This window comes from Pleurodeles waltl, chromosome 6 (assembly GCF_031143425.1).
Source record: "Pleurodeles waltl isolate 20211129_DDA chromosome 6, aPleWal1.hap1.20221129, whole genome shotgun sequence".
Lineage (NCBI taxonomy): Eukaryota > Metazoa > Chordata > Amphibia > Caudata > Salamandridae > Pleurodeles > Pleurodeles waltl.
This window is the reverse complement of record NC_090445.1, coordinates 1503004945-1503023566: the sequence shown is the minus strand read 5'-3', so window position 1 is coordinate 1503023566 and position 18622 is coordinate 1503004945. Positions and strand designations below refer to the sequence as shown.

Sequence of the window (18622 nt, the reverse complement as noted above, 5' to 3'; positions counted from 1 at the left end):
GTGTTAACAGGTATTGGCCCAGTCGACTCGCCTGCTTGGCTGCATCTAAACTGGGCATAGTTGTTATCATGCAATCTTACCTAAATGTCTTCCAGGTAGCTGGGCACCTCCATATCTAAAGGTACTTGCCAAAGGATGGACCTAGGAACTAAATCAAAAGCAGAATATAGATCCACAAAAACAATATAGAGGTGCTCCCACCCAATGCAGCAATTTTCCAGTACAACAGCTGAAGGCGAAAGACGTGATCGATTTTGTTGGTGCACTCTGAAAAACCCACCTGCAGGGGGCTTAGGATTTCATATGTTGCTAACCATTCCAGAATACGCCCTAAATTTACCTGCTGTATAGCTTTTGGGAACTGTTTATATTCCTTTTAAACCTGGGAATAAGCTCTGCCCCAACCCATGTAAGGGGGTATCGGGGCCCTTTCATTATGTCATTAAATATCACTGAGAAATAGGTACTCCAGATACCTATTTCACTGTTAAACATGTCTTCAGGGATCTTATCTAACCCTGGAGCTTTGTTAGGAAAAATTTATTTTATAGCCAAGCTTATATCGTGGGCTCGTCACTTTGCTCTATGGACCGATATGATGCCCCCTTAGGGCTTCCATGCTCCGCAACTCTGTCTCAACCCTGCTGCTGTATTATCCCCAGGCCCACTTGGTTATGTTTAAGGTCCAAAATGTCTCCCGCCTGCATGTATAAGATGGAGAAGTGGGTAACCCAGTCGCTGGCAGAAATATTGCTTTCAACAAAACCCATCCCTGCTACCAGAGGGCCCCAAATTCCAAAAGAAGCGTTGGTCGTGTATTCAGGCAGTGGCCAATAGGCTATTCCATTTACCCCACTCCCTATCTCTTTTGCATAAATCATTGTTTTTAATCCACGATAAGTGACACTTCCTCTCCACTGATCTCCTAACCTCAATGAAAAAGTAATTCCTCAGTTTTTGAAACATCCGGTTATGCATGTTGCAAACCGTCCCCAGTGACTCACAAGAGTTCGCAGCCACGGCCAGCGATAGCAAGCCCCCCATACCATTAGGCAGCTAGTCTATAAATTTTACCAACAGACTCCTTAATGTGTTTCATATTGCTCCATTTGACCCTGTATTTATTGTTGGTGATTGTCAGCCTTCTATCTAGTGGTTGTATTCAGTTACAACTTTTAAATGAATAAGTAAGCCAAGAGTGAAGACTAGGGCATTGTGGTCACTTTCATTACGGAGTAATATTATCATGTCAATCAAATATGGCCATACCTTTGCATCCAGCAATATACAATGAATAAAGACTGGGATTATTTATGGAATTAAATTTGTGATTGCCAGATTTGTCGGAGTTTGTTCTTCCATTACAGGCACGAAGCTCATGGTTTAGAGTGAGTGCATTAATTTGTACTGCCATGGGAGACCATTTCTTCATTAGAGGGATTACTAATTCTGAGATTGACCAGAGGTGGCAAAGCAGCCAAATGCTCATTTCGGAGATCTAGTGTTGAGAACCCCATTTTATTCTCAGCAGGTCTGTGGCACACATTGTAAATATAATGAATTACATCCGGAGAAACAGTCAAGCTAATGCATAATGTATCTGGGGAATCCAACTTAGGGGGTCATTCTGACCCGCCGGGGCCAGGGTCGGCGGGAGCACCGCCGACAGGCCGGCGGTGCCCCGCAGGGCATTCTGACCGTGGCGGTTCGGCCGCGGTCAGATGCGGAAAACCGGCGATCTCCCGCCGGTTTTCCGCTGCCCTTGTGAATCCTCCATGGCGGCGGAGCGCGCTCCGCCGCCATGGGGATTCTGACACCCCCTACCGCCATCCTGTTCCTGGAGGGTCTCCTGCCAGGAGCAGGATGGCGGTAGGGGGTGACGCGGGGCCCCTGGGGGCCCCTGCAGTGCCCATGCCAATGGCATGGGCACTGCAGGGGCCCCCGTAAGAGGGCCCCACTTTGTATTTCAGTGTCTGCTATGCAGACACTGAAATACGCGACGGGTGCCACTGCACCCGTCGCACCTTCCCACTCCGCCGGCTCAATTCTGTGCTGGCGTTCTCGTGGGAAGGATGATTTGCCCTGGGCTGGTGGGCGGCCTTTTGGCGGTCGCCCGCCAGCCCAGGGCAAATCCCAAAATACCCTCAGCGGTCTTTCGACCGCGGAGCGGTATTTTGGAGGGGGAAGTCTGGCGGGCGGCCTCCGCCGCCCGCCAGACTTAGAATGACCCCCTTAATCTCCCTGAGCATCCCTGTTTGGGTAGTTCTAGCCCAGGTTGTAAGACCCCTGGTAGCCCGCCCTTCTCAATAGTTACAGCTTCCTTACAGAAGTTTACATAACCTACACAGTGATGCTGTTTCAATGACTGGGTTTCCTGAAAAAGATGCAAATCGTGCTGATCAGTAAATTCACACCATTCTGAGCAGTTCTAATTTTGAAGCCAGACCCGCTACATACCATGAAATAAACTTAGTTAATGGACTCATTGCGTTGGGAGCAAACGTTCTCTCCTCGATGATCATTGGGACTTGACAGGTTGTCTCCTCTACATCTTTTCTGAGGTGAAATTGAACTACCCCTAGTTGCCCTAGGCAAGGTTATATTTCCACTGCTTGCACTGGTTTCCACTAGTGTGGTTGAAATATTTACATCACACTCAACCAATCGTCTCATACTGTTGAAAATAAATCACTGCTTTTTGCACCACTATTATATAGTTTGGTTGTGCTAGGGGACCCGATCTTAAACTACCCTTGACTATTGGGGGACCCATAACTCTTGATAGGGCAACTGCTGATATCAGGTCTTCTATCATAATTATTGCTGGATGTGATGGCTTTAGTCCCGTAGTCTAAGCTGTCAGAGTTGTCATCTCAAATCCCAAAATCCAGTTCCAGTAGCTGTAAGCATTTTCGTCTGATTGCCTTTGGGGAGTTAGTCTGCACTTGCTAAAGAATCATATCGATTTGAAGTTGGAATAGTGTTTAACCTTTGTAGAGTTGATTAGTGCAGGTGGAGGGTCATGGGTTGCAGAACCTCGTTGGTTGCCACTTCTTAGGGGTATGAAATAGTGCATGTGACCTACAAAAATAACTTAGCAGCATTAGCTCAATAATGATCCTCACTACTGGTTTGTGTAGATGTCCAGTTAGCAAATCCTGCACCAATGACGGATACATAAAGTTGACAATGACACAATCTCCATCTGCCCTATCCCAATTCAAGCAACCCTATGGGTAAATAGTAGATAATAGCACATGATTTTCACTCAACTGCCAAGGCTGAGCTCAACCCAAGGTCCCCATCTTCTAAAGTTGGCAACTTAGCCACTAAACATGGGGCCCATATTTATCCTTTTTTTGCAACGCATTTGCGCAATGTTTTCATGAAAAAGCAGCTGAAACTTAACAATATAATTGAATTTTGTAAGTTTGTGTCCCTTTTGCGTAAAAAAATGACGCATATGTGGTGCAAAAAAAGTATAAATATGGGCCAAAATTTCCTCCTAGCAACAAGACTGCCAATCAGATAAATTTGGCAATATACTCATTTTTGGACGTTAGCTGTGATACGAAATAAATCAGAATACAACACTAGTAAGTAAGATGATGCAAAAGTGTATAATTGGTGCACTTTATTCTTACAACAAACTATTTCCTTTTTTAGAAACTGAACTAACCTGCGGCCAGATGTATGTAGCACTGTATAATTTGCAACCAGTTTTTTTTTTGCCACCATTGTGCTATTTTGCAAACCGATTTATGTATTAATAAGTCGGATAGAAAAATACAGATTCCTAATGGATCACAATCTAAGCCACCTCATGAATATTAATGAGATAGATTGCAAACCGCAACCCACTTGGAACTGCAACCATCACAGGAATGGTGGCCTGCTGAGAACAGTAGACCACCGGGTCCGTGATTGGTGTTTTTAAATAAAGCATTTTGCCTGTTTTGTGTTTAAAAAAACGGGACCTCTGCTTACTTTTAAATTTTACGAATACGTTTGCACTTTCAGTACTTTTTAAAAGATTGCTTTGCAACCGCAATTCAAGTGGCAGAAAATTTTTACATACCACTGCAAATCGATATTTGGAAGGAAGACCTAAGCACGCCCCTTCCAAATACTGATTCGGACTTTGATCGCAAAAATAACTTAGTATTCGGTAATGTGTTACCAAATTGTAATTTGTGGTTTGCAAATACCAAGATGCTAATTAGCAGTTTAAAACGACCCGAGTCATCTAGCCACTTGCCACCAAAAAAAGGCATTGTACATTTGGCCCTTGGTGCTCTCAGTCCATTACATTGATGCAGTGCTTAATTTGTAAATTAAGAGGTGCCGGTGCTCAAAGCCCTTCACTTAAACACGAGGCTGCTGTAATTAAATCTGCCAGCACTGAAAACTGAGGCAACGTAATACTGAAGCCATCTCGGGCCTCTTCAAACCATTTACGGCCACCCCTACCCCTTCAGCTCATCCTGCAACTTTCTACTTTCTCCCGTTATGACGCTTTTTAGTTTTTCCTTCTACCGTCTTTCACATATGTGTCTTTTGCTCGCAGCAAATGCTTGAGGCATAAGAATAAGCCCCGGTCCTCACAGCACCGGAAACAACAAGCACAAATTAAACACTGCATTGAAGATAATTTTTGAAGCGTGGCAACTAAATTAATATTTGATTAAACTAGTACTGCACGAAGTTATGTAGTTTTATTTACCCAGAAAAAAATGTAGCTCATGTGAGAAGTATGAGTGTTAAGTATATTTTTGCATAAATATTGTCATTAAGCAAAAATCTGATAACGACTGAGCTTTTGGTCACAAATGTTTAGTTCACCTATTAACATCAAAAAAAGGTGCGCTTGTCCATCGAAATTCCAAACCTGGTGGTAACAAGGTGGTAAGCACAAAACAAGTACTGCCACCGGTGTGACAAATACATACTCCAAAATAGGCTAGACGAACATGACACACCCAAAAAATGTACCGGACTCAAAAGACGAGTTATGGAATAGCTCTATGAGCTATAGCTAAACCCTAGATGGACGTTGTTGGACCTGGCTTTTTGACAGGGACATCCCCAAACTTTTTGCCTCCTTCCTCCTATTTTTTCTGACCTGTTGTTGTTGGCTTTTGACCTCTGGGCTCTTTACCACTGCTAACCAGTGCTAAAGTGCATATGCTCTCTGTGTAAATTGTACTACTGATTGGTTTATCCATGATTGACTATTTAATTTACTTGTAAGTCCCTGGTAGAGTGCACTACATGTGCCTAGGGCAGGTAGATTAAATGCTACTAGTGGGCCTGCAGCACTGGCTGTGCCACCCACCTCAGTAGCCCCTTAACCTTGTCTCAGGCCTGCCATTGCAAGGCCTGTGTGTGCAGTTTCACTGCCACTTCGACTTGGCATTTAAAGGTATTTGCCAAGCCTAGAATTCCCCTTTTTCTATACATAAGTCACCCCTAATGTGTGCCCTAGGTAACCCCTAGAGCAGGGTGCTGTGTGGGTAAAAGGCAGGACATGTACTTGTGTGGTTATATTTCCTGGTAGTGTAAAAATCCTAAATTCGTTTTCACACTACTGTGAGGCCTGCTCCCTTCATAGGCTAACATTGGGGCTGCTCTCATACATTGTTGAAGTGGCAGCTGCTGATCTGAAAGGAGCAGGAAGGTCATATTTAGTATGGCCAGAATGGTAATATAAAATCCTGCTGACTGGTGAAGTCGGATTTAATATTACTATTCTAGAAATGCCACTTTTAGAAAGTGAGCATTTCTTTGCACTAAAATCTTGTTGTGCCCTTCAATCCACGTCTGGCTAGGTTTAGTTGACAGCTCCTTGTGCATTCACTCAGACACACCCCAAACACAGGGTACTCAGCCTCACTTGCATACATCTGCATTTTGAATGGGTCTTCCTGGGCTGGGAGGGTGGAGGGCCTGCCCTCACACAAAGGACTGCCACACCCCCTACTGGGACTCTGGCAGACAGGATTGAGCTGAAAGGGGGCTTGGTGCATTTCTTAGAGACTCTTTGAAGTCACCCCCACTTCAAAGGCACAACTTAGTATAAAACAGGGCCTCTGCCCTACCTCATCAGACACTTGCTGGAGAAGAAACCTGAACCAGAAACTACATCCTGCCAAGAAGAACTGCCTGGCTGCTCAAAGGACTCACCTGTCTGCTTTCTACAAAGGACTGCTGCCTTGCTGTTGCCCTGCTGCCTTGCTGAACTCTTGTCTGGCTGTGAAAGTGCTCGCCAAGGGCTTGGATAGAGCTTGCCTCCTGTTCATTGAAGTCTCAGGACCAAAAAGACTTCTCTCTTCCTCTTGGACGCTCCGTGCGCCGAACTTTTCGACGCACAGCTTGTTCCGCGGCAAGAAAAACGCCGCACACCGACGCTGATCAACGCGACGTCTTCGGGACGACCGAAACTTTGACGCACGGCCTCGCAAGGACAAGGCCGCCCGACTTCCCGGGAGAAATCGACGCGACGCCTGCCGTGAGATCAAAACTTTGACGCACGGCCTCGCAAGGACAACACCGCCCGACTCCGCCGGAGAAATCGACGCGACGCCTGCCGTGAGATCGAAACTTCGACGCGCAGCCCCGCAGAACGACGCGCAGCCAGAAAACAAGCAGGAAAATCCACGCACAGACCCGGGACATCTGGTACTCCCCGCCAACCACAGTAAGAGACTATCCGCGCGCCGGAAAACGACGCCCGACTCCCCGCGTGGAAAATAACGACGCAAGTCCGTGTGTGCTGAGGAGAAATCAACGCACACACCAGTTTTCCACGCACCTCTTCTCCTGTGGCCCTCTGAGGAGATTTTCCACCAGAAACCAGGTACTTTGTGTTTGAAAGAGACTTTGGGGGTCATTCTGACCCCGGCGGTCTAAGACCGCCGGGGCCAGGGTCGGCGGGAGCACCGCCGACAGGCCGGCGGTGCCCCACAGGGCATTCTGACCGCGGCGGTTCAGCCGCGGCCAGAAAGTGTAAACCGGCGGTCTCCCGCCGGTTTACCGCTGCCCTTAGAATCCCCCATGGCGGCGCAGCTTGCTGCGCCGCCATGGGGGATTCTGACACCCCCTACCGCCATCCTGTTCCTGGCGGTTCGCCCGCCAGGAACAGGTTGGCGGTAGGGGGTGCCGCGGGGCCCCTGGGTGCCCCTGCCGTGCCCATGCCAATGGCATGGGCACGGCAGGGGCCCCCGTAAGAGGGCCCCTCAAAGTATTTCAGTGTCTGCCTAGCAGACACTGAAATACGCGACGGGTGCAACTGCACCCGTCGCACCTTCCCACTCCGCCGGCTCAATTCTGAGCCGGCATCCTAGTGGGAAGGTTGATTTGCCCTGGGCTGGCGGGCAGCCTTTTGGCGGCCGCCCGCCAGCCCAGGGCAAATGTCAGAATCACCGCAGCGGTCTTTCGACCGCGGTGCGGTGTTCTGACGGCGGTACCTTGGCGGACGGCCTCCGCCGTCCGCCAAGGTTAGAATTAGGGCCTTTGTTTACTTTCTAAAGACTTAAGACACTTTCTATCACTTCTCAGTGATAACTTTACAAATTCGTATTGCAACTTTGATCGTTTTGACCTGAAGATACCCAGATAAATATTATATATTTTTCTAAAATACTGTGTGGTGTATTTTTGTGGTGTTATGCTATGGTGTTGTATGATTTATTGCACAAATGCTTTACACATTGCCTTCTAAGTTAAGCCTGACTGCTCGTGCCAAGCTACCGGAGGGTGAGCACAGGCTGATTTTGGATTGTGTGTGACTTACCCTGACTAGAGTGAGGGTTTTTGCTTGGACAGAGGGCTACCTGACTGCCAACCAAAAACCCCATTTCTAACATTGGTGATCAGCGGTGAGGATAGGACTTGTGTTTGTGCAGTGACATACTTTAGCTAAGTATTTCACTACCTAGCCACAGTTGAAGGTCAACTTGATTTTTCATCTTTTTTGGCTTTTGATTCTCTGATGTCCTCCTGGATATACTATTGATATTTTGGACTTTGGATTTTGGTTTTTGCTGGTAAAATCTTATCAGAATGGAATTGCTTACCTACTCATTCTTTGTTCGTACTGACCACCTCACTAAGGCTGACCTAAGGGAGCTTTGCAGAAAATGGGGCCTTCCCGTAGCAAGGAGATCTACTAAGGCGGAGATGCTCCATCACTACATAGTCTGGGGGGAGGAAAGATGGGCAGAGAGAGAGGCAGCAAGAAACCAAATGACTAAGTACCCCTCAGAGGAGGAGGAGGACTACGCACATGAGGAGGAAGACTACTCAGATGAGGAGGAAGACTACTCAGAGTTGGACAGTGACCCAGAAATAGATGAATGGCTCCGAGGTCAAAGGCGACAGGAGCAACAATTAGAGGAGTGTCTTGCAGAGGTTGAGGCAAAAAGACTCTTAGCCCTGGAAGAAGAAAAGATTGCAGCTCAAGAGCTGGGCTGTAAAGAGCTGAAACTGGAGGCCGGAAGTGCTGAGTCCAGTTCAGATGGTGGCAGCAAAAATCTTGCATCTAGTACTGCTGAAGAAGGGCACAAGCCCAGAGATGTGGTGCCCAACTTGAAGAAGGGAGTTGACACACCCCAGGCAGTTCAAGGGTATGAGGTAGTTCCCGTTATGCACAGGGTCCCTGAGAAGGATTGGGGAACTGGCACAGGGAGTCATATTCCTACTGGGGGGAGGGACACTTTACTGACTCTAGCAGAGAGTGACAGAGAAAAGGGTTCCCCCCTGGTGGACGTCCTGGATATAGAGTGTAGAGACATCCCAGAAGAGTATGGGTTGAGTGTCAGGGACAGACAGATACTGTCTCACCAGTCTCAGGAGGGTGAAGTAGAGTGCTTTTCCAAGGTTGAGTTACTGGGTGGTTGGGTGAAGGGTACTGTGGTTAATACATGTGAAGGGCAGAATGATGTAATTGCTGGAGAGCATATGTCTGGTCCTTATTTTCCAGAACTACGCCAACACCAGGTGGAGTGTGAGTTCTCTGACCCCAGGGAACTTACAATGGAGGCAGACTTCTGGGTGAGTACCAGAGAGTCTGAAGAGGCATTTGGGGGTGCTCCTGAAGGGAGTGGTCTAGGTGGTTCCCAACCGAGTGAGGTGGGAAAGGATTGTAGTGTCCCAGGTAGGTCCCAGGTCCTAGAGGGTTCCATGAGGGAACACCAGGAGGGAAGCCTAGCCTGTACCGTAGGGCCATCTTTTGAGGGAAGCCCCGCAGTGTCAGAAGAACTTGGGGGGGTGGCTGTAGCCAGCATCCCAACAGTTCTGGTGTCTGGCAGTACCCCTCCTAGTGAGGGGGTGCAGAAGTCCAGACATAGGGTTGAAAGGGGGTTGCAGACCCCAGTGGAGGACCTTGAGAGTCAGGGGACAGCTCTGAGAGCAGAGCCCCCCAGGAATGACCCAGGTGAAACCGTTTCTGGTTTGGGGGAAACCCAGACTCTGCCGGATGGGCAGAGGTCGGGAGACCTGCGCCAACCAGACTCTTGTGTGACCCTTGGGGACGGTATGTCCCTTGTGGGGGGTGAGAGTGCCCCCCAGGAAGTCCTGGCATGCCAGGCAAAGATTCAACCTCAGGGTGGTGACTCTAGGTTGGATACCCAGGTTCAGAGGTTAAACTCTGACCTGGTGGGAGGTAGATGTGCCTCCCAAGAAGTCCTGCTGTGCCAGGCAATTGTCCAACCTCAGGGTGTTGACTCTGGGTTGGATGACCAGGTTCAGAGGTTAAACTCTGACCTGGTGGGGGATAGGTGTGCCCCCCAGAAAGTCCTGGCGTGCCAGGCAATTGCCCAACCTCAGGGTGGTGACCCTGAGTTGGGGAACCAGGCTCAGAGGTTAAACTCTGACCTGGTGGGAGGTAGGTGTGCCTCCCTGGAAGTCCTGGCCTGCCAGGCAATGGTTCAACTTCAGGGTGGTGACTCTGGATTGGCTAACCAGGTTCAGGGGATAAACTCTGACCTGTTGGGGGTAGGTGTGCCCCCCAGAAAGTCCTGGTGTACCAGGCAGTTGCCCAACCTCAGGGTGCTGACTCTGGGTTGGATAACCGGGTTCAGAGGTTAAACTCTGACCTGGTGGGGGGTAGGTGTGCCTCCCAGAAAGTCCTGGTGTGCCAGGCAGTTGGCCAACCTCAGGGTGGTGACTCTGGGTTGGATACCCAGGTTCAGAGGTTAAACTCTGACCTGGTGGGGGGTAGGTGTGCCCCCCAGAAAGCCCTGGCGTGCCAGGCAGTTGCCCAACCTCAGGGTGGTGGCCCTAGGTTGGAGAACCAGGTCCAGAGGTTAAACTCTGACCTGGTGGAGGGTCAGTGTGCCCTCCAGGAAGTCCTGGCGTGCCAGGCAATTGTTCAACTTCAGGGTGGTGACTCTGAGTTGATGGGCCAAGTTCAGAGGTTAAACTCTGACCTGGTGGAGGGTCAGTGTGCCCTCCAGGAAGTCCTGGCGTGCCAGGCAATTTTTCAACTTCAGGGTGGTGACTCTGAGTTGAATGGTCAGGTGCAGAGGTTAAACTCTGACCTGGTGGGGGGTGGGTGTGCCCCCAGGAAGTCCTAGTTTGCCAGGCAGTGATCCAGTCTGAGGGTACAGACCCTGGGCTGGAAGACCAGGTTCAGGGTGTCCCCCCGGACCTGGAGGGAGGGGCTACTGATAACAGTGCCCCTACCATGTTGTCTTCTGAGGAGGCCACTCCTAGTTGGAGGGTGCTGGACCCCAGAAGGGAGGGCAGGGGGAGGGAAGCCTCACCCCGGGGCCTAGTCCAACCTGAAGGTACAGGCCCCAGGTTGGAGGGCCAGTTGCAGGTTAACAGCCCTGCACTGGTGGAGGAATGGTACAGGGCGACTTCTGTAAGCACCCTGACCATGTTGGACTCTGGGGGTACCGCTCCAGGAGTGAGGGTACAGAGCCCCAGAGGGGAGGACCAGGTTCAGGCTGTCATCCCTGACCTGGTGGAAGGGAGAGTGGTTAAAGGGTGCCCAGCACCTGGGGCTACCGCCCCCCACTCTCCACAGCCACAGTGGTTGGAGAGCTTTGAGAGGCCTGGGGCCTGGCTCTCATCCCTGGCAGCTGTCAGTAATCACTGTGGCTTGCTGTCCGGGTGGACAGAGTTATCCCTGGGGAGGGGACAAGTGTCACACCCCGGGGGTAGAGTGGGCAACACCACTGTGTTGGTCATGGTGGTACTATCCTGCTCCTGGGATACATCTGTGAGCAAAGTAAGGTTAGGTGCTGCACAGATGGGATCCGCAGGTAAGGAAAAAGGTTCCCCATGGGTTGGCTTAGTGGGCCCTGAGAGTATGGACAGAGTGATCCAATTGGAGTCAGGAAGGCGAAGAACTGGAGAATGCCCCTGCTGTTGTGGGCCTGGGTCCTTGTTCTGTCGCAAGTACATCAGGATAGTGATTGTTCTCCCCTGGCTTTAGGCTGGTAGGGGGTCATGTTGGACCTGGCTTTTTGACAGGGACATCCCCAAACGTTTTGCCTCCTTCCTCCTATTTTTTCTGACCTGTTGTTGTTGGCTTTTGACCTCTGGGCTCTTTACCACTGCTAACCAGTGCTAAAGTGCATATGCTCTCTGTGTAAATTGTACTACTGATTGGTTTATCCATGATTGACTATTTAATTTACTTGTAAGTCCCTGGTAGAGTGCACTACATGTGCCTAGGGCAGGTAGATTAAATGCTACTAGTGGGCCTGCAGCACTGGTTGTGCCACCCACCTCAGTAGCCCCTTAACCTTGTCTCAGGCCTGCCATTGCAAGGCCTGTGTGTGCAGTTTCACTGCCACTTCGACTTGGCATTTAAAGGTATTTGCCAAGCCTAGAATTCCCCTTTTTCTATACATAAGTCACCCCTAATGTGTGCCCTAGGTAACCCCTAGAGCAGGGTGCTGTGTGGGTAAAAGGCAGGACATGTACTTGTGTGGTTATATGTCCTGGTAGTGTAAAACTCCTAAATTCGTTTTCACACTACAGTGAGGCCTGCTCCCTTCATAGGCTAACATTGGGGCTGCTCTCATACATTGTTGAAGTGGCAGCTGCTGATCTTAAAGGAGCAGGAAGGTCATATTTAGTATGGCCAGAATGGTAATATAAAATCCTGCTGACTGGTGAAGTCGGATTTAATATTACTATTCTAGAAATGCCACTTTTAGAAAGTGAGCATTTCTCTGCACTAAAATCTTGTTGTGCCCTTCAATCCACGTCTGGCTAGGTTTAGTTGACAGCTCCTTGTGCATTCACTCAGACACACCCCAAACACAGGGTACTCAGCCTCACTTGCATACATCTGCATTTTGAATGGGTCTTCCTGGGCTGGGAGGGTGGAGGGCCTGCCCTCACACAAAGGACTGCCACACCCCCTACTGGGACTCTGGCAGACAGGATTGAGCTGATAGGGGGCTTGGTGCATTTCTTAGAGACTCTTTGAAGTCACCCCCACTTCAAAGGCACAACTTAGTATAAAACAGGGCCTCTGCCCTACCTCATCAGACTCTTGCTGGAGAAGAAACCTGAACCAGAAACTACATCCTGCCAAGAAGAACTGCCTGGCTGCTCAAAGGACTCACCTGTCTGCTTTCTACAAAGGACTGCTGCCTTGCTGTTGCCCTGCTGCCTTGCTGAACTCTTGTCTGGCTGTGAAAGTGCTCTCCAAGGGCTTGGATAAAGCTTGCCTCCTGTTCCTTGAAGTCTCAGGACCAAAAAGACTTCTCTCTTCCTCTTGGACGCTCCGTGCGCCGAACTTTTCGACGCACAGCTTGTTCCACGGCAAGAAAAACGCCGCACACCGACGCTGATCAACGCGACGTCTTCGGGACGACCGAAACTTTGACGCACGGCCTCGCAAGGACAAGGCCGCCCGACTTCCCGGGAGAAATCGACGTGACGCCTGCCGTGAGATCAAAACTTTGACGCACGGCCTCGCAAGGACAACGCCGCCCGACTCCGCAGGAGAAATCGACGCGACGCCTGCCGTGAGATCAAAACTTTGACGCACGGCCTCGCAAGGACAACGCCGCCCGACTTTCCAGGAGAAATCGACGCAACGCCTGCCGTGAGATCCAAACTTTGACGCACGGCCTCGCAAGGACAACGCCGCCCGACTCCGCCGGAGAAATTGACGCGACGCCTGCCGTGAGATCGAAACTTCGACGCGCAGCCCCGCAGAACGACGCGCAGCCAGAAAACAAGCAGGAAAATCCACGCACAGACCCGGGACATCTGGTACTCCCCGCCAACCACAGTAAGAGACTATCCGCGTGCCGGAAAACGACGCCCGACTCCCCGCGTGGAAAATAACGACGCAAGTCTGTGTGTGCTGACGAGAAATCGACGCACACACCAGTTTTCTACGCACCTCTTCTCCTGTGGCTCTCTGAGGAGATTTTCCACCAGAAACCAGGTACTTTGTGCTTGAAAGAGACTTTGTTTACTTTCTAAAGACTTAAGACACTTTCTATCACTTCTCAGTGATAACTTTACAAATTCGTATTGCAACTTTGATCGTTTTGACCTGAAGATACCCAGATAAATATTATATATTTTTCTAAAATACTGTGTGGTGTATTTTTGTGGTGTTATGCTATGGTGTTGTATGATTTATTGCACAAATGCTTTACACATTGCCTTCTAAGTTAAGCCTGACTGCTCGTGCCAAGCTACCGGAGGGTGAGCACAGGCTGATTTTGGATTGTGTGTGACTTACCCTGACTAGAGTAAGGGTTCTTGCTTGGACAGAGGGCAACCTGACTGCCAACCAAAAACCCCATTTCTAACAGAGGTCTATGCAAAATTATGCTCACAAAAAAATGAGGCGCTGCCCTACATGAAACTGATAACCAAGAATTACAATCTGAAATTGATTGAAATACAGATGGAAATCAAGAGGCAATCTTGAGGCAGCATTTAAAGGTGCTGGGCTACACCTGCAAAGCTGCTTGTTAGGCACCTATGCTACAAAAATGGCATCTCGCATGCTAATTGTTCACACCCGCATAACAAGGCCCAATATGCCCGATACGTTGCATATGTGAACATCAACACAATTGTTCATTAAAACCCTGAATATGAGAAGGAGGTCCACGAAATGACCAGTAGTTTAACAAATAGGTTGTTTTTAAAATACTATGCACTGAACTAAGGAAAGTAGATGCGGAGCATAGAGGAAGACTATTGAATGATGCTGAATTACTTATGTACTGATGTAATTTCGGATTCAATAAATCCTTCAATCAGCAGGCTGGTAAAATCAGGAAGATATATATGAAATAGTGGTATATAATATAGACTGATGCCAAACTGAACGTGATCACTGGTATGAGACCCTTTTCACATGCAGCTACACGACAGTATAAAGTCATGTCTTGCTACGGGCATTTTGCAGAATTAACTAAAGAGGAAAAGTGGTTATTCAAAGACCGCGTGGATTCTACAAAGGCGATTCGTGCCGACATGTCCTTTGGGACTAAATAAACAGCATATGGCCAACGATGACCGAATTAGGTAGCTAACAGATGATTTCATAAACTGGGATACCACAATTCCAGTATGTATTCTCTTATTACAGTGTGTTGTGAGATACTGTGACTTTGAAGCTGTATGAGGATTCTAGTAGTGGTCTGAGTTTAAGGAAGCAATCCTAAAACCGGTGCTTAAAAATCCTAAATTAAATCATAAGAATTTGATTGTCACCAGCCCATGTTATATGTGTTTTTGTCAAAACGACTTCAAAAATTCAAAAAGGTAATAGACATCAACAGCATAAATATGTCGACATTTCTAACGTCTCGGATCCCTGCCAGATGGATGTCATAAAAGGATGAAGCCATCATTCTTTCGTAGAAGGATGAATTAAGGATGTAACTTTCCGTGGATGTCGTGGGTGATGCACAATGCAGTGAAATTGAAAGGGAGCAGGTGACAATGCATCCAGCAAGGATCACTGTGTGAGCCAGGCCAGACAATTAAAGTGTGCATATATTGAAGGACCCCTCAGTAGCGATTGCCCATTTTAAGAAATACACAACATTTAACAACTTACATTTCACACTTGAAAGGAATGAGGGCTCATATTCACTACAGACTACATAGATTTTATTATGAAGGGCAAGTATGAATCACGCCAATACAATGCTCCTAGAAAATGGTATGTACCACTAAACTATACTCCGTCGCCACATACTTTTCTGCAAGGATTTTCTGTGCAGCAGAAAAAAATGCACTTTTCCATAGGGTGGTTCCGCTTCTCCTGTCAACAGACTCATTTTTAAGGCAGTGCAATATGATCTGGTGCTTTGTTGGTGCCTACTGTGGAGGTGCCTTAAGGCAGCTGGCTATAGTGACCTTACTGTAGCACTAAGCTTGACTGCCACCAACAGCTGCCCTTATCATAGGCTGGTCAGTAGTTAACCAATTTGAACGGTTGTACACACAGTCTGGGTGCCATATAAACAGATCATCATGCGACTAGTGATCTAGCGAGCATAAAACATACAATCTCTGCCATAAATGGTCACATCAGGACCACCCTCCATGGAGAAGAGAGGGAAGGTGTGTGGAAAGGGAGAAGAGTAAGGGTGAGAGTGTGAGAGGGAGCAGAAAGGAGCAAGAATAAATGAGTGAAACCTCCTCATTTGAAAGTTAAGGAAAAACTCAGTAGATGCTCCTACCAGACAGGGCTAGTGAGGCAGCACGGAGCGGGGAAGAATAAAAAAAGAAAAAAATGCACTTACCTGCCGTCTCTGCTGGCCTGCCACTTCGGTGCTTGCTTTGTCCCCTCCCCACCCAATACTTACACTTCACTCAGCATGAAATGCCGCTCAGGGAGGGAGTGGGAGGCTGCACTTGATCTCTACCTGGCGGTGAAATACAGCTCGAGTGGAGAGCTCTAAGTACGCATGTCAGTCTGGTCTGCCTCAGACGGCCGGCCAAACTGACATGCACACTTAAGGCCTGATTTATATTTTTTTAGGGCCGCATTTGTGTCATTTTGTGACGCAAAAGAGGCGCAAGCTTACTAAATTCAATTATATTCTGCAAATTTGCACCGCTATTGCATCAAAAACTGATGCAAATGCGGTGCTAAAAAAGTATAAATCAGGCTCTTAGTGTGCACCACTACACCACCTCCCTCCTGACACAAAGGATGCTGGTCCCACCCGGCTCTAGACAACGAAAAAATAAAATCATTATAATGTATTATAAATTAATATGATTTTTATTCATACTGTTTTGGAACTATTTGATTCAAAATATACATCAAACAAAATGGTTTGAACTTGTAGAACAGAGTCTGTTTTGATATTGGCTGCTACTAATGCTAATCTTTAGGCACATCGATTTGCTTTTCTATCTCACTTTCTCCTTGGCGACTATTCTGTGCTCAAGAGTATGTGGCAGATTCCACAATTGAATCTCATTACACTATTCACAAGCAAGGGTGGGCTGATGGATTATGACATCAAGAGAATTCCAGACCAGTTGGCGTCTCTGTAAGATGGATGACTGAGAGTAGAGGTATTAGCATGAGTGACTCTGTCGCTAACACTCCTGACTTTTGAGAGGCACTGGCTTGTCGCAAAGCCTATGATTTTTTTCTTATTTCCCAGTCCACCACCACCCCGAATTATGCTCCACGATATCATGAAATGACACCCCTCATTTGTGTCTCTCTGCTTCCTTTGACAGATGACGAATGTGACCAAGGAATATTGCTTGGATGTTGTGGAAAAGTTTGAACCATGCTCTGAAAACAAAAACCAAGGGGTGCTGGGAATTGACGGTATGTATAAATTATGCACACAATGTACAGAGCTGCGGCCGTGGCTGTGAGGCTATTTTCTCTGAAACATTACTCAAAGGGAAGACAATGACAAACACACTCATCAATTAATTAATAAATGACTCTTGATCATGAGTGCCTAATACAGAATAAATTCTAAGTAGAATATATCCAATTGAACCCTCTAGCAATCCATCAGACTTGGAGTGCGTTAGCCTGCATGAGATTAGCTTGGGTTTACTGGTCACCGCCTGAGAACAGGGTACGTCCCATTTATCATCTGGGTGGATGGGTTTAATCCATCAGCTTGACTTTCACACTCATTCAGATTCAGGAAGTGTGCATCTATCTGTGTATGTGTATGCATGTTAACGTCAATATCTAGCAGCTGGATAATACCATTTGTATTTTGTGGGCATACATTTGTTGCTTAAGCATGATCATTAGTGTATATGGATAAGTGATTCTGATTACATTTAAATAGATATACATCATGCTGACATATTTGAGGATCCACTATAAATATTGAAAAAAGTCAAGATCAGCAACAGGGTTCCTTTCATATATTGTTGTTAAGCGAGGGTCCAGAACTTTCTGCAGATGCTATCATCAACTAGTGTTATCGATTGATATTCTCAGAGGGTACACGCAGGGTAGCCAATTCTTATAAAGCACACATTGTAAGCAGGATGGCCTGTAGGTACACCATTAGTGAATTGCATGTACCACACAGTGAGCAGGATTGTCGGTAGATACACAGTATCCTATTTGTACACTGGGAGAGAGGAAGCCTGCAGGTACTTCAGCTTTAGTGCTAGTAAAAGATGATGGGTTGAGGCCTCTCGAAGCTGAATTTCTCAGTGGCGGTGAAAGCTCCTTACACTGCTGATCATGTTCGCCGAATTTCTAATATTGTCCTTACATATCGTACAAGGCCCTCACACTCTCTATGTGTTGTAAATTCTCCAGGCTGTCTGGCCATGTACAGCAGACACTGCACACTTGACGCCCTGGTGTCCCAAGCTTTTTACACTGTATGTCCATGTTTCCAGATCCTCTACATTGTCAATGTGCTCTAAGGACCTCACAGTATCTGCCCATGTGCCTAAAGCTCCTGATTGGTTTTCCTTGTTCCCAAGTCTCCATGCACTGACTGTGAAGAGACTGTGTCAAGGTAGGAATAGAGGAAGCTGTGGTATGTGGACTAGCTTAGAGAAGTCCTGGTGTCATAGTAATAGTTCCCTAGATATATGAGTTTTGAAATGTGAGGAATTCAGCAGTTGGAGATATACCTTGAGCTAACTGGACACTTCTGCCAGCTCGCTTGAATAAATGATAGCAACTCACTCGTGATGAATGTCGTTTATTGTCAACGAGGTATCCCACAAAGCTTCAGCCTTCAGAAGAGTAGCAGAAAGTGGAAAAGACTGCTCCTGCTAGGCCAAGGTCTTTACAATACAGGGCCTGGGGTGAAATTTACAAAGGTTGCTGTTGTGGAAGCATTTCCTATATGTGGAGGCTGTCAGCGATGGATATTGTGCCGCCACCTAGGGAAACCTACCAAACCTGTGCATTTTTGAAAACTAGAGTTCTAGAGGAGCCCAAGACAGGGTGACGTGTGGGGCTCTCACCAGGTTCTGTTACCCAGAATCCTTTGCAAACCTCTAAATGTGGCTAAAAAAAACACTTTTCCTCACATTTCAGTGACAGAAAGTTCTGGAATCTGAGAGGAGCCACAAATTTCCTTACACCCAGCATTCCCCTAAGTCTCCCGATAAAAATGGTACCTCACTTGTGTGGGTAGGCCTAGTGCCCGTGACAGGAAAT

The 18622-nt window shown here is 47.7% G+C and overlaps 1 protein-coding gene across 1 annotated transcript in view; it reads left to right on the top strand.

Annotated features, from left to right (window-relative positions):
- The window catches only part of PLCH2 (phospholipase C eta 2), a 1343524-nt gene that overhangs the window by 990207 nt on the left and 334695 nt on the right, over positions 1-18622 (top strand). The window contains exon 7 of the mRNA XM_069240985.1: positions 16702-16795. Coding sequence (XP_069097086.1) covers positions 16702-16795 — 94 coding nt within the window. The remainder of the gene's footprint in view (positions 1-16701; positions 16796-18622) is intronic.